The 15099-nt window shown below is 39.1% G+C and overlaps 1 protein-coding gene across 1 annotated transcript in view; it reads left to right on the top strand.

The window, feature by feature from the left end:
• hibch (3-hydroxyisobutyryl-CoA hydrolase) overlaps positions 1 to 15099 on the top strand; it is a 123715-nt gene that overhangs the window by 10663 nt on the left and 97953 nt on the right. The window contains exons 3-6 of the mRNA XM_043692857.1: positions 5173 to 5310; positions 8655 to 8739; positions 9396 to 9476; positions 10114 to 10166. Coding sequence (XP_043548792.1) covers positions 5173 to 5310; positions 8655 to 8739; positions 9396 to 9476; positions 10114 to 10166 — 357 coding nt within the window. The remainder of the gene's footprint in view (positions 1 to 5172; positions 5311 to 8654; positions 8740 to 9395; positions 9477 to 10113; positions 10167 to 15099) is intronic.

Genomic DNA, 15099 nt, shown 5'->3' with positions numbered 1-15099 from the left:
GGCTGGTACAATTGCAACATTTAAGAGGCATTTGGATGGGTATATGAATAGGAAGGATATGAATTGGAGGGATATGGGCAGGGTGCTGGCAGGTGGGATTAGATTGGGTTGGGATATATAGTCGGCATGAATGGGTTAGACCGAAGGGTCTGTTTCCGTGCTGTACATCTCTATGACTCTATGTGAGCAAAAATAATTGGTTGCATTTGCATAATGTTACACCAGGGGGAGCAGAATAGGAAGGATATGAATTGGAGGGATATGGGCAGGGTGCTGGCAGGTGGGATTAGATTGGGTTGGGATATATGGTCGGCATGAATGGGTTAGACCGAAGAGTCTGTTTCCATGCTGTACATCTCTATGACTCTATGTGAGCGAAAATATTGGTTGCATTTGCATAATGTTACACCAGGGGGAGCATGGAACAACTAAAAGTCACAACCAACTAATTTATTTTAGTTCATTTATTTTGGTGTTAAAAGTTATGAAAAACAATATTTTCATATAAGTAGAAACTGCAACATTACATCAGCTTTCAGTTAGTTCAAAGCTCTGTCATCTATCACCCTTTGCTTTGTGCTCCTACTATCCATCTGCATCCATACCACTACATTGTTTTGCAGTTAACCTCCCTATTTTTGTAAATGCTATATTTACCTTGTAAACTGTACATTCCTCTTTTCAGTCCAGATGTTCCCACTATCATATTACTCAACTACTGTAGATCATGAGCTTTCTCCCAGTTTTGGAGAATTATTTCTGCCAGAAATAAGAACAATATTCGCTTCACATTCTCCTTATGGAATACTACTGATCAAATTCTCAAGACCATCTGAGGGCAAATATGCTATAATTCTTAAACTGAAAAAGTCTAAAATACCTTTTTCCCATTATTACATGTGGACTGATAAACCATCATGTAAGTAAAATATTAAAATTGACTAGCCTGCTTTGCGATCTATCATTCAGCAGATTAATGTGTGGTTAATGTTGCAATTCTACATTTTACTGTGTCAATTTTTTTGCTGCTGTTAAACTTTCTGTAGTATTTTTAATGAACAAATAAATCTGACAGTGCAAATGTAATCATATAAATCTGGTTATTTGACCATCCCCAGTCATTTTATTATCTGTATAATCTGTTCATTTATTGTAATCCATGATCCTATTTGCATTTTGAACACTCTACTGTACTCCTTGCACTCAAAGTTAGCATTACAAAATTGCTGATATATTACACTTGAGTTAACTATAGATTCCAAATTGGGTTGCTTAGAACAATTTTAATAAGCATATTTTAACACAATAAACGGATGTATAGTCTTTTGCATTATCAGTCTGTCTTCCATTCAATTTTCAATCCATACTCTCTGTGTCTCTTCCTTTGTTTTCTTCGGTCCAACCCGCCCAGGCCGACCAGATATCCCAACCCAATCTAGTCCCACCTGCCAGCACCCAGCCCATATCCCTCCAAACCCTTCCAATTCATATACCCATCCAAATGCCTTTTAATTGTTGCAATTGTACCAGCCTCCACCACTTCCTCTGGCAACTCATTCTATACACGTACCCTCTGTGTGAAAACGTTGCCCCTTAGGTCTCTTTTATATCTTTCCCTTCTCACCCTAAACCTAAGAAACAAACTGCTCTGAGCATTAGAAACAAACTGCTCTGAGCATTAGAAACAAACTGCTCTGAGCATTAGAAACAAACTGCTCTGAGCATTAGAAACAAACTGCTCTGAGCATTAGAAACAAACTGCTCTGAGCATTAGAAACAAACTGCTCTGAGCATTAGAAACAAACTGCTCTGAGCATTAGAAACAAACTGCTCTGAGCATTAGAAACAAACTGCTCTGAGCATTAGAAACAAACTGCTCTGAGCATTAGAAACAAACTGCTCTGAGCATTAGAAACAAACTGCTCTGAGCATTAGAAACAAACTGCTCTGAGCATTAGAAACAAACTGCTCTGAGCATTAGAAACAAACTGCTCTGAGCATTAGAAACAAACTGCTCTGAGCATTAGAAACAAACTGCTCTGAGCATTAGAAACAAACTGCTCTGAGCATTAGAAACAAACTGCTCTGAGCATTAGAAACAAACTGCTCTGAGCATTAGAAACAAACTGCTCTGAGCATTAGAAACAAACTGCTCTGAGCATTAGAAACAAACTGCTCTGAGCATTAGAAACAAACTGCTCTGAGCATTAGAAACAAACTGCTCTGAGCATTAGAAACAAACTGCTCTGAGCATTAGAAACAAACTGCTCTGAGCATTAGAAACAAACTGCTCTGAGCATTAGAAACAAACTGCTCTGAGCATTAGAAACAAACTGCTCTGAGCATTAGAAACAAACTGCTCTGAGCATTAGAAACAAACTGCTCTGAGCATTAGAAACAAACTGCTCTGAGCATTAGAAACAAACTGCTCTGAGCATTAGAAACAAACTGCTCTGAGCATTAGAAACAAACTGCTCTGAGCATTAGAAACAAACTGCTCTGAGCATTAGAAACAAACTGCTCTGAGCATTAGAAACAAACTGCTCTGAGCATTAGAAACAAACTGCTCTGAGCATTAGAAACAAACTGCTCTGAGCATTAGAAACAAACTGCTCTGAGCATTAGAAACAAACTGCTCTGAGCATTAGAAACAAACTGCTCTGAGCATTAGAAACAAACTGCTCTGAGCATTAGAAACAAACTGCTCTGAGCATTAGAAACAAACTGCTCTGAGCATTAGAAACAAACTGCTCTGAGCATTAGAAACAAACTGCTCTGAGCATTAGAAACAAACTGCTCTGAGCATTAGAAACAAACTGCTCTGAGCATTAGAAACAAACTGCTCTGAGCATTAGAAACAAACTGCTCTGAGCATTAGAAACAAACTGCTCTGAGCATTAGAAACAAACTGCTCTGAGCATTAGAAACAAACTGCTCTGAGCATTAGAAACAAACTGCTCTGAGCATTAGAAACAAACTGCTCTGAGCATTAGAAACAAACTGCTCTGAGCATTAGAAACAAACTGCTCTGAGCATTAGAAACAAACTGCTCTGAGCATTAGAAACAAACTGCTCTGAGCATTAGAAACAAACTGCTCTGAGCATTAGAAACAAACTGCTCTGAGCATTAGAAACAAACTGCTCTGAGCATTAGAAACAAACTGCTCTGAGCATTAGAAACAAACTGCTCTGAGCATTAGAAACAAACTGCTCTGAGCATTAGAAACAAACTGCTCTGAGCATTAGAAACAAACTGCTCTGAGCATTAGAAACAAACTGCTCTGAGCATTAGAAACAAACTGCTCTGAGCATTAGAAACAAACTGCTCTGAGCATTAGAAACAAACTGCTCTGAGCATTAGAAACAAACTGCTCTGAGCATTAGAAACAAACTGCTCTGAGCATTAGAAACAAACTGCTCTGAGCATTAGAAACAAACTGCTCTGAGCATTAGAAACAAACTGCTCTGAGCATTAGAAACAAACTGCTCTGAGCATTAGAAACAAACTGCTCTGAGCATTAGAAACAAACTGCTCTGAGCATTAGAAACAAACTGCTCTGAGCATTAGAAACAAACTGCTCTGAGCATTAGAAACAAACTGCTCTGAGCATTAGAAACAAACTGCTCTGAGCATTAGAAACAAACTGCTCTGAGCATTAGAAACAAACTGCTCTGAGCATTAGAAACAAACTGCTCTGAGCATTAGAAACAAACTGCTCTGAGCATTAGAAACAAACTGCTCTGAGCATTAGAAACAAACTGCTCTGAGCATTAGAAACAAACTGCTCTGAGCATTAGAAACAAACTGCTCTGAGCATTAGAAACAAACTGCTCTGAGCATTAGAAACAAACTGCTCTGAGCATTAGAAACAAACTGCTCTGAGCATTAGAAACAAACTGCTCTGAGCATTAGAAACAAACTGCTCTGAGCATTAGAAACAAACTGCTCTGAGCATTAGAAACAAACTGCTCTGAGCATTAGAAACAAACTGCTCTGAGCATTAGAAACAAACTGCTCTGAGCATTAGAAACAAACTGCTCTGAGCATTAGAAACAAACTGCTCTGAGCATTAGAAACAAACTGCTCTGAGCATTAGAAACAAACTGCTCTGAGCATTAGAAACAAACTGCTCTGAGCATTAGAAACAAACTGCTCTGAGCATTAGAAACAAACTGCTCTGAGCATTAGAAACAAACTGCTCTGAGCATTAGAAACAAACTGCTCTGAGCATTAGAAACAAACTGCTCTGAGCATTAGAAACAAACTGCTCTGAGCATTAGAAACAAACTGCTCTGAGCATTAGAAACAAACTGCTCTGAGCATTAGAAACAAACTGCTCTGAGCATTAGAAACAAACTGCTCTGAGCATTAGAAACAAACTGCTCTGAGCACTAGAAACAAACTGCTCTGAGCATTAGAAACAAACTGCTCTGAGCACTAGAAACAAACTGCTCTGAGCATTAGAAACAAACTGCTCTGAGCACTAGAAACAAACTGCTCTGGTAACAGTTCAGACAAACTGGCTCTTCTTGACCATCTTGCAATTTAAAGGCAGAAGATAAAACTTTGCATTTAATTTGCACAGCAAAAATATGATTGGAAGCATAGTTTTATGTCCTATCATATTGCGCACTGAGTGAACCACTGAACAATTAAAATGGTCCATTGGTCTGAAGATGTGTTCGGGACATCAGAAACATGTTCTTCTGTACCTCTACCATTAGTGTCAGGTTCTGTAGATCCAGTCAGTTACTAGAAAACCTAGAGTGATTAACTTTTGGATTTCAAATGAAAATGGGAGGGTGACTGAGGAAGATAGATTAGATTACATTACAGTGTGGAAACAGGCCCTTCGGCCCAACAAGTCCACACCGACCCGCCGAAGCGAAACCCACCCATACCCCTACATTTACCCCTTATCTAACACTACGGGCAATTTAGTATGGCCAATTCACCTGACCCTGCACATCTTTGGACTGTGGGAGGAAACCGGAGCACCCGGAGGAAACCCACGCAGACACGGGGAGAACGTGCAAACTCCACACAGTCAGTCGCCTGAGGCGGGTCATAAAGTCTGAACAGCAGTGAGCTATCATGTACAAGTACCTTTACTGAAGTTATTTCAGTGTTGCTATTCAAGTACTAATCAAATTTTGTGCTCTTTATCTTAGATGTCTACTAATGCTAGCCTGGAAAAGGAAGTGATCTTGACGAAGTCTGGATGTGCTGGAATAATCACATTAAATCGGCCAAAGGCCCTTAATGCTCTGAACCTTTCCATGATTAGACAAATCTACCCTCAGCTCAAGGTTGGTGCCATTTCTTTGTCAATTGCCTGATTTTAAAATCAATGATGCAAAGTATCTGGTTTTAAAATAGAAGGTGTAAATTAAGTATCTGCTACTTTATCTGTGTACTGTATCCTAACAAATATATTCATTTCTTTAGTAGTGTAGTGTTCTATGAACATATTGAATGCTCCAAACTCAAGCAGATTTTGACGGCATATCACGGAATCACAGAATTGTTGCAATGCATAAGACCATTTGGCCCATAATGTCTGTACTGGCTCACCAAATGAGCATCGTGACTTTGTGCTTCTTCCTTTCTTTTTCCTGTATCCCTGCTCATTATTTCTATTTAGGCAATCACATAATGCCGTTTTGAATACCTTGATTGAAACTGCCTATACCATACTTACAGTCAGAACATTCTAGACTTGAACCACTCAAGTGAAGAAAGCTTCTTCACAAATTACATTTAATTTTGAAAATATCTTAAATATGTGCTCTCTTGTTCTTGATTCATTTATGAGCAGGAACAATTTTTCCCTGTCTCATCTGTCCTGATAGTTATAATTTTTCAAATTTCAATCATATCTTCCCTTAGCTGTCTCCTCTCTCAGGAAAACTCCCAATTTCTCCAATTAACCTTCATAACTGAACTTTCTCATTTCTGGAACCATTCTCATAAAGATCATTTGCACTGTCTCCAATGTGTCCACATCCTTTATAAAGTGTGGTACCCAGACTGTAGCAAGGTGGCAGCTGTGGTCTAACTGATAGTTTTGTAAAGCAATACTTCCTTCAAACTGCTATCTCGCATCATTGAATAATTTGTTTCCCAACACTTTAAACAAAGATTGCTGTTCCTGCTGGCTTAAATAGTTGGATTGAGTCATTAATTTATTTCTATCCTTGTTAAACTGGAAAGCAAGCAGTGAAACATAGACATTTACTCTCATAGACATTTACTACATCGTGTCTGCTCTGTGCCAAATAAAATCTGACTCACTGATCCCATTTTCCAGCATTTGACCTGTAGCCCTGGAGGCTAGGACTACGCAAGTGAATACCTAAATACAGCTTAATTGTTACGAGAGCTTCTGACTCAATCACCCTTCAGACAATGAGTTCCAGACTTCCACCACCCTCTCAGTTCAGAAAAAAACTCTTGTCCACTCTCCTCTTAGCCTTTTACCTCTTAATTTATATCTATGCCCCCTTGTTATTGATCCATCTACTGATAGAAAAAGTGCCTTCCTTTCCACCCCATAATCTAATATGCTTCCATCAGGTCAGCCTTTGCTGTTTTAGAGAAAGCAACCCCAATTGCTGTTTCTATCTTCTTTTCAAATTTAACAGCAAGTAGAACTTTGGAATGAAGGTTCTCCCCTCCAGCCTGTATTTCCTTCTAAATGTGCTGTGGCTACCTTAAGAGTCAATATGCTGGCTGGAATCATAGGAACATAACCACATTGCAGACTCATTCTGTGGCTCCTTCTAACTTTTGTTACACTCTCCAGACTCCAGATATCTCCTCTGCCACCTCCAATTTTGTCTAATAGTGAATTAACTACTGACAGCATTCTGGTACACTACCCTCTGAAAATTTAAAAATAAACAGAAATTTTTAAGATGTTATTTAACCAGGAACTAATGTAGGTCAGAAGGCAAGAAGAGTGATAGTGGCATAGAACATGTTCTACATTCTTAAAAGAAATCATTCCAGAAATGAGTGTCACTGGTAAGGCTAGCATGTATTAAGATACAGGCAGCAGAATTTTGTATACCTTAAGTCACCAGGTAGAATGTAGGACCAGCCTGGAATGCTTTGATCTAGTCAAGTCTAGAGGTAAAAGAAAGAGCAGGAATTTGGGTTTCAATAGCAGAGGAATTGAGGTGAGGCAAATTGAGTGATGCAAGGAAGGTGAAAACAGACGGTCTTAATGATGGTGCATATATGAGGAGAGAAGCTCATTTTGGGGTCAAATATGTTATGACCCACTCAGGCTGTGCACTGTAACTCAAGCGCCACTGTATCAAATGGTTAAGTTTTTTTTTAAGGTAAGCACAGCATTTCAATTCAGCTGACTTTCAGGTCGAGCTTGTTCGAAAGCAGGACCAGGTTTCTGTACTAAATAAGAGTTATTATGTATTATAAGCAATTAGATTGTAGCTACAAGTAAACAGATATAAATCATTGGCATATAACACAAATAGAGAAAATAGATTACTGGTTAGAGTAGAAAAAAACTGGAAAGTCAATCCAGTGTTGAGGTGATCCAGTGTTGAGGTGATCTTACTTCAGCTGACTAAGTCCTTGGAAGCTTCTACTGGCTCAGAGAAAATACAGAGCAAACTGATTCACTTGGAAAATGTCGCTGATTTGCAGTAAAGGTAACTAATTTTCTTTAACATTAAACTGTTCTTTCTTTTAACCTATAGAGAACAGACAGCTTCTGCTAAAAGGAACAACAGTACACAGTGTCTCTAACTTGTTTCCAATTCCAATGTGCTCAGTTAACTGAGAACAAATCAGCTTTACTTGTAAACAACTCCTCGATTTCTGATTGCCTGCACATTACACGGGTTCCTAGCCACAAAAAACCACAATTGATATCAAATTCCTTGTTGTGAAATTATACAGTCATCCTAATATACCCCTGTTTTTGAAAAAAAAAGTTATTTTTCCTTGCTGTCCACAACTCAATGATGCAAAAGTATAAAAACACGACTTTCACAAATATGATTGTGAACAGACTAACTTGATGTCTAACAGTTGTCAGTAGAAGGACTGTGTTTATGGTTAGGAATTGATTTTGAACAGGAGCATGAACAATTGCTTCATTCTTTCTGGTATTTACCATTAACTGCCTATAGTCCTTTTGATAGTCTAACCCTCGAGTCAGATGTTCCAAGTGCCATGAGTGATTTGCTGTTCACTCAGACATTTTTTGAAAGTATTTGGACTCTGCCTCACATCTTCTTCTAATATGGCAAAGAATATAAAAGATATTATATGGTGGTCCAAGGATGTAGTTGCCTATTTATTCTTCATAGCGCATAAGGACTAACCCCATAAGTGCTATATGGTGACAGATCAACAGCTACTGACCAGAGGAGCTGAGATTGTTAATGAATGTGTGTCGGCACTTCATTGATCTTATGTCATTTATAGCTGATTCACTTTTCACAAATTGCATACAAAGTCTGAATGAAGGAATCAGTGATTTGTGTAGAAAGATAGCACGTATTGGTAAGTGAACACATGCATATTTACTTAATACGGACTGGTTGTTTGAACAATTTGCTTAATGGACCAAATTAATGTTCCACCGTTCCTAATTCAGTTGGACTTTTTTTTGTGGCAGAAATGGGAGCAAGACAATGAAACTTCACTGGTGATTATTAAAGGAGCTGGAGAAAAAGCTTTCTGTGCTGGTGGTGATATTAGAGGTGAGCCTCAATCTAAGTTCATTTTATATTTTATTACAGGCAGTCTTTTTGATTTTTGTACATTGTCACAATTAATGCGCAAGTATGGACAAACCTGCGATGCATACATCAGTGATGACCACAGTCACCAGTACCTGCCAAATCACAATGGAGCAATTGCCAACTGTATCAAACTCAATTAGCAATCACCTATGAAATACAGCTATGATGACACTCTTATGGTGCTATAACTCCCTTTCCTATTTTAAAAAAGGATTTCAGGCTGCACTAATGCATAATTCCAATGTTGTAGCTTCTACTGGAAACATTTTTTGTGCCTGTAATTCAGAAAGTGCTTATCCCAAGCCACTCTTCCCCAGTTATAAAAATAATCCTGCTGTTTCAGTAATATGTGTATATTCTTGTTCAATGAGACTTGGCTTCTGTATAGTTTCTATGCAGTGGCATCGCAGAGCTTAATAAGAATGAAAATTGATCCAGCAGTCAGTGGATTTGAGGTCTACCTCTATGTGATATAGCTTAGATATCCTTTATAATTTGTATTTTATGCTGCAAGACAAGACCTGAATGCCTCGACAGGATGAAGGTCTAATGTTTATCATGTCTCTTTTAATAAGTCCTCGATTTATGACTGATTTTTGCTGTTCCCTATTTAGCTGTTACGGAGGCAGGAAAAGTTGGAGACAGATTGGCGGAAGATTTCTTCAGGGAAGAGTATATGCTAAACAATGCAATCGGTATGTAAATTGGAGCATCATAATCTCTCCTGTTAAAATATCCTTAACTATTTATGCATTTCCTCCATCACTGTTCTCCTGGTTCTTTACTACTTTGATCCTCTTGTCTTATTCCTGAGTTAAAATAAAGTAGCCTTTCTGTCACTTTCCTTTTGGTTCCTTGGAGGTGTTTAACAGCATGAAATTATTACTCGTTTTTTAATTCTCCTCTTTTGTTCAGAGGTAAGACACAGATTTTCTTGACCACGGTTAAGTATCTGATCTAACCATACAGCAGGACACCAGGCAGAAACCTGCCTACATTTTCATGTTCTCAGGCGGATTCATTGCAACTTCAACCCAACAGTTTTATGCAGTGTCAACACAACGAACAAAGTTAAGTCAGTTCCTTCCACCCATCCAATCTTAGTATAAATCTGGTGTATTAACCTCTCCCACCTCTCCTCCCACACACTATTTCACTTGAAAATTACTCTTGATCTCAACTCCTGGACCACAATGTGAAATTGCCTAGTACGTAATTTTCTTTGATTTTATGTTTTAAATCTGAATGAAATACTGCAGGAAGCTTGCCATTGATTGCAAAAAATACTTGATCAAAGATTTGTAAATGTAAACAGTTAAATATTTCCTTTAGGAAACTGCCGGATTCCATATGTAGCCCTTATTGACGGAATAACAATGGGTGGGGTAAGTACTTTCTCTTCTGTCTTCATTAATCTAATATTTACTTCTACACTTCAAGCATGTAACCTCTGTCATGTGCTTAGATTTCTAACTACATAGAAGTGCAAACGTAGAAACATGCCATTGTCCTAAACCAATCATAAAAGGCAATACACAAAATATGGGGAAACTCAACAGATCTGGCAGCATCTGTTGAGAGACAAAGAGAGTTAACATTTTGAATCCGGTATAACTCTTCAGAAAGAGTTAGAAAGGGGTTGGAAAATTATTTTTTTGATTTACTTTTGACAGAGGTGGGAGAGTAGAGGGTATAGATGGTGTGGAGGCCTGGTACAGAATACAACAGGGTTGTTATTGGTAGTGAAAGGGATAAAGAAATCTAAAATGGATGTAAATTAAGGTTTGAAAGGAAGGGGCTGGGTCCTCAATATTGAGTGATATTAAAAGTTTGTCAAAACAAAAAGTAACGTTTAGGAAACGGAAATCAGACAAGGCCCTTAAGGAATATCAAGAAAGCTGAAAAGAATTTAAACCAGGAATTAGGAGGGTAAAAAGGGACCATTAAATGTCCTTGGCAAGTAGCATTAAATAGAATCCCAAGGCATTTTCTCCCTCTTTTTAGGAGCAAGAGGGTTGCTAAGGAAAGGGTAGGTCTACTCAAAGACAAAGGAGAGAATTTATGGATGGAGCCAGGGATGTGGGTGAAGTCTTTGTGAGTACTTCTCAGCAGTATTCAGTAAGGGGGAGGAAATGGATGATGGTAAGGTTGGGGGGATGGGACCGGCTGGTATGTTGATATTAAGAAGGTGGTGGTGTTGGGTGTCTTGCAAAATATTACGTTCGATAAGTCGCCAGGACCTGATGGGATCTATCCCAGGATACTAATGGAGGCAAGTGAGAAGATTGCTGGGTCCTTGACTGAGATCTTTGTATCCTCTTTAGCCAAGGGTGAGGCCCAAGAAGATGAGAGAATAGCCAATGTTGTTCCTTTGGTTAAGAAGAGCAACAGAGATAATCGAGGAAATCACAGGCTGGTGAGTCTTATATCGGTGGTGATAAAATTATTGCAAAAGATTCTTAGGGATAGGATTTACTTGCATTTGGAAAATAATAGACTTATTAGTGTAGTGATTGTAATGAGGTCGGCCAGCCGAATATCATAGAATATGAGTTTGCTGATTGGGGCTGTTAATCTGGTCCAGTCAAGGAGCCCTGGTTGACATAAAAAGGTTGAGTGTCAGAAGTACTGACACTCTGGTGCCTGACTCGTATGAGGCAATGCTATAGTCAAGGACTGTTGATGTGTAAACAAAGGGTGACTTCGGCACTTGTTGAGTCATTTCTATTGGGGGTAGTCAGCATGGTTTTGTGCAGGGAAGGTCTTGTCTCACAAGTGTGATTGAGTTTTTGAGGAAGTTTTGAAGATGATTGAGGGTGGGGCAGTGGATGTTGATTACATGAACTTTACTAATGTATTTGACAAGGACCCTCATGGTAGGCTGGTCCAGAAGATTAAGTCACATGGGATCCTTAGTGAGTTGGTAAGTTGGATATAAAATTGGTTTGGTCATAGAAGACAGAAGGAAGTTATGGAGGGGTGTTTTTCTGACTGGAGGTCTCTGACCAGTGGTGTTCGGGAAGGGTCAGTGCTGTGACTTCTGTTGTTTGTAACATATATAAATGATATGAAAGAACCTGGAGGTGGTCTGATGACGCAAAGATTAGAGTTGTGAATAGCTAGGAGGTTTTGGATATAAGTTTGCTCGCTGAGCTGGGCGATTCATCTTCAGACGTTTTGTCACCATGCTAGATAACATCATCAGTGAGCATCTGGTGAAGAGCTAGTGTTATGTCCTGCTTATCAAAGGATACAGCAGAGTATTAGATCAGTTGGAAAGTTGGGTGAAGAAATGGCACCTGGAGTTTTGACTTGTACAAGTGTGTGAACTGAGGCATTTTGGAAGGTCAAATACAAGAGGAAACTATACAGTAAATGCCTTTTGGAGCATTGATGTACAGAGGGACCTTGGGATCCACGTCCATAGCTCCCGGGAAATGGTAACATAAGTGCATAGAGTAGTAAAGAAGGCTCATCTTACCATCATTTGGTCAGAATAAAAGTTGGCAAGTCATGTTGCAACTGTATAAAACTTGTGGAGTATTGTGTGTAGTTGTGGTCATCACACAACAGGAAGGATGTAGAGGCTTTGGAGAGGATGCTGAAGAGGTTAACGAGAATGTTACCTGAATTGGAGTGCATTAGCTGGAAGGATAGGTTGGACAAACTTGGATTGTTTTCGCTCAAGCATTGGAGGCTGAAGGGTGACCTGACAGAAGTATATAAAATTATGAGAGGCAAGGATAGGATGGATAGTGGGAGTCTTTTTCCTAGGGCGGAAATATTAGGGGGCATAGGTTTAAGTTGAGGAAGGAGAATTTAAGGGGGATATACAAGTCAAGTTTTTCTTCACACAGAGGGTGTTAGGTACCTGGCACACACTGCCAGAAGAATTGGTAGAGGCAGATATGGTAGCAACATTTAAAAAGTATTCAGACAGACATATGAACAGAGGGATACTGACCATGTGCAGGCAGATGGTCAGCGTAGATGTGCTGGGCCAAAGGGCCTTTTCCTGTGCAGTACAGTTTTGTGTTCGAAACAAACACAAACAAAGCAAGGCTGTGGAAGTGGTGAGGGGTGGGAAAGAGAATATAAGCAAAATAGAGAACAGACATCATGCGGTCAGTTCTGAGGAAGGGTTACCAGACCCAAAACGTTAACTCTGATTTCTCTTCACAGATGCTGGCCAGACCTACTGAGCTTATTCAGAAACCTCTGTTTTGTTTTTGTGTTTGATCATGCGGTCAGGTTGTGAAATTGTGGTGTTCAATGTTGAGTTCTAAAGCTGTAAAGTGCTTAAGTGGAAGATGAGGTGTTGTTCCTCGAACTTGCATTGAGCTTCATTTGAACATTGTAGCAGTCCCAGGATAGAAAAGTGTTCTGTTGAAATGGCAGGCAGCTGGAAGGTTAGGATAATTCCAACAGACAGAGCAAAGTCGTTACCCAGTCTGCTAGGTCTTGCCAATGCAAGGGAGATGTCACTGTGAGATTTTGAGCACCTGTCATATTTTATGAAAACAAATAGTTCAAACCCAGGTGTATCCACATATTTACTTAATATATTACGTGTGTATATATTGCAAATGTACTTTCTTGCATCATTTAACTTGTTCTGCATGTTTAAGTCTTTTGATTTGTAAATAAAGGTCATGTGAAATAATTGTGCATTGGAGAAAGATAATATGTTCATGGGTTTTTCAACACTTCTCTTCCTGCCCCAGCATTATCATCCCTGGTGATCCCCAAGAATCTACTCCTGATTCCTTTGTATTTCTCTCATCAATATGCTGCCCCTAGATGATTTCATCTGAAAATGTCATGTCACTTTTAACATTTATGCTGTCAATATCTAATACCACTACTTTACCACCACTTCTCTTGACTCCTCTGTTGTTACATTCTCTGATTGCTTATTTGACACATTTTTAAATAAACAGAAATTTCCACCAATTAAATGTTTGGAAGATTGAACCCAGTATTTTCTAAATTTCGTTTGTCAGCTTCTAATCCCAAGCCTCTGCTTGGCAGCTGTTTGAAGCTAAGTCATACTCTTCTCAACATTGATATTCTACTTGAAAGTTTCTGATCGCACACAAATGCTTTTACTAATGCTGCCTATTTCCACATTGATAATATCATGCAATGCTTCCTCTGTTTCTGAAACCCTCATTCATTCTTCTGTTACCTCTAGATTTGACTATCCTGGTGCACCCCTGATTGGTCTCCTTTATTCTACCCTCGGTAAACTTCAAATCAAAAGACTGTCTATTGTGTTCCCAATATACAGCAAGTCCAGTTCACTGTGTTTGCTGTCTTACGTTGGATCCCAGTCAACCACACCTTGATTTTAAAATGCTTGTCTTTGATTTAAAATTCCTCCAAGCCTCACTCTGTCTCTGCAATCACCTTCAACCTTGTAACCCTCCAAAATATCTGCACTCATTTATTTTATAGAGTCATAGAGATGCACAGCATGGAAACAGATTCTTCGGTCCAACCCGTCCATGCCGACCAGATATCCCAACCCTATCTAGTCCCACCTGCCAGCACCCAGTCCATATCGCTCCAAACCCTTCCTATTCATATACTCATCCAAATGCCTCTTAAATGTTGCAATTGTACCAACCTCCACCACTTCCTCTGGCAGCTCAATTGGATTCCATAATTTTCCTAAGATCATAGGGATTGGGTGGAATTGATCTTTACCCCATTGCGCCTCTTTGACTATTTAATACAAGCTCTGCCTTAAGATATCCAGGCCCTAATAACTACAAGATTTTCCAAGGTGCTTCACAAGGGCAATATACTTGTACCTTAAAGATGTTGTTATGAGCAACAAGTTGTTGCTGTTATTGTGAATCTGCCACAATGATAGGCCTTTCATAACCAGCAGGTGGAGATATTGGGTAATTTTAGTGAACACATACAACAGTATATTACAGGATAGGCCCTTTGGCCCACCTTGTCTGTGCTGACCATGATGCTGTTCTAAACTAATCCCATCTGCCTGCATTGCTCTTCTGTACTAAAATTCTCTGCAAGTATAGATGTTAATTTTAAAGTGGAGCCATGAGTACACACAATAATAAACACTAGCAACAGTTCATGTATTCTGTACAGTAGGTTTGAGATCAATGGGGCGAAGAACTGTTTACTTTCAACATTAATCTGACCATTTTAGTAACCATCAAGAAAGTATCAGTAGAGATAAGTTGAGATGTCGAATTGCCAATATTAAGTTATTTTGATTTCACTTCGTGTTTGCACGGGGAGTGGAAGTCCTGGTCATTGCGCAGATGTGAAATAGGGTCACAT

This window comes from Chiloscyllium plagiosum, chromosome 7 (assembly GCF_004010195.1).
Source record: "Chiloscyllium plagiosum isolate BGI_BamShark_2017 chromosome 7, ASM401019v2, whole genome shotgun sequence".
NCBI lineage: Eukaryota > Metazoa > Chordata > Chondrichthyes > Orectolobiformes > Hemiscylliidae > Chiloscyllium > Chiloscyllium plagiosum.
This window is presented reverse-complemented; position numbering and strand designations above follow the sequence as displayed.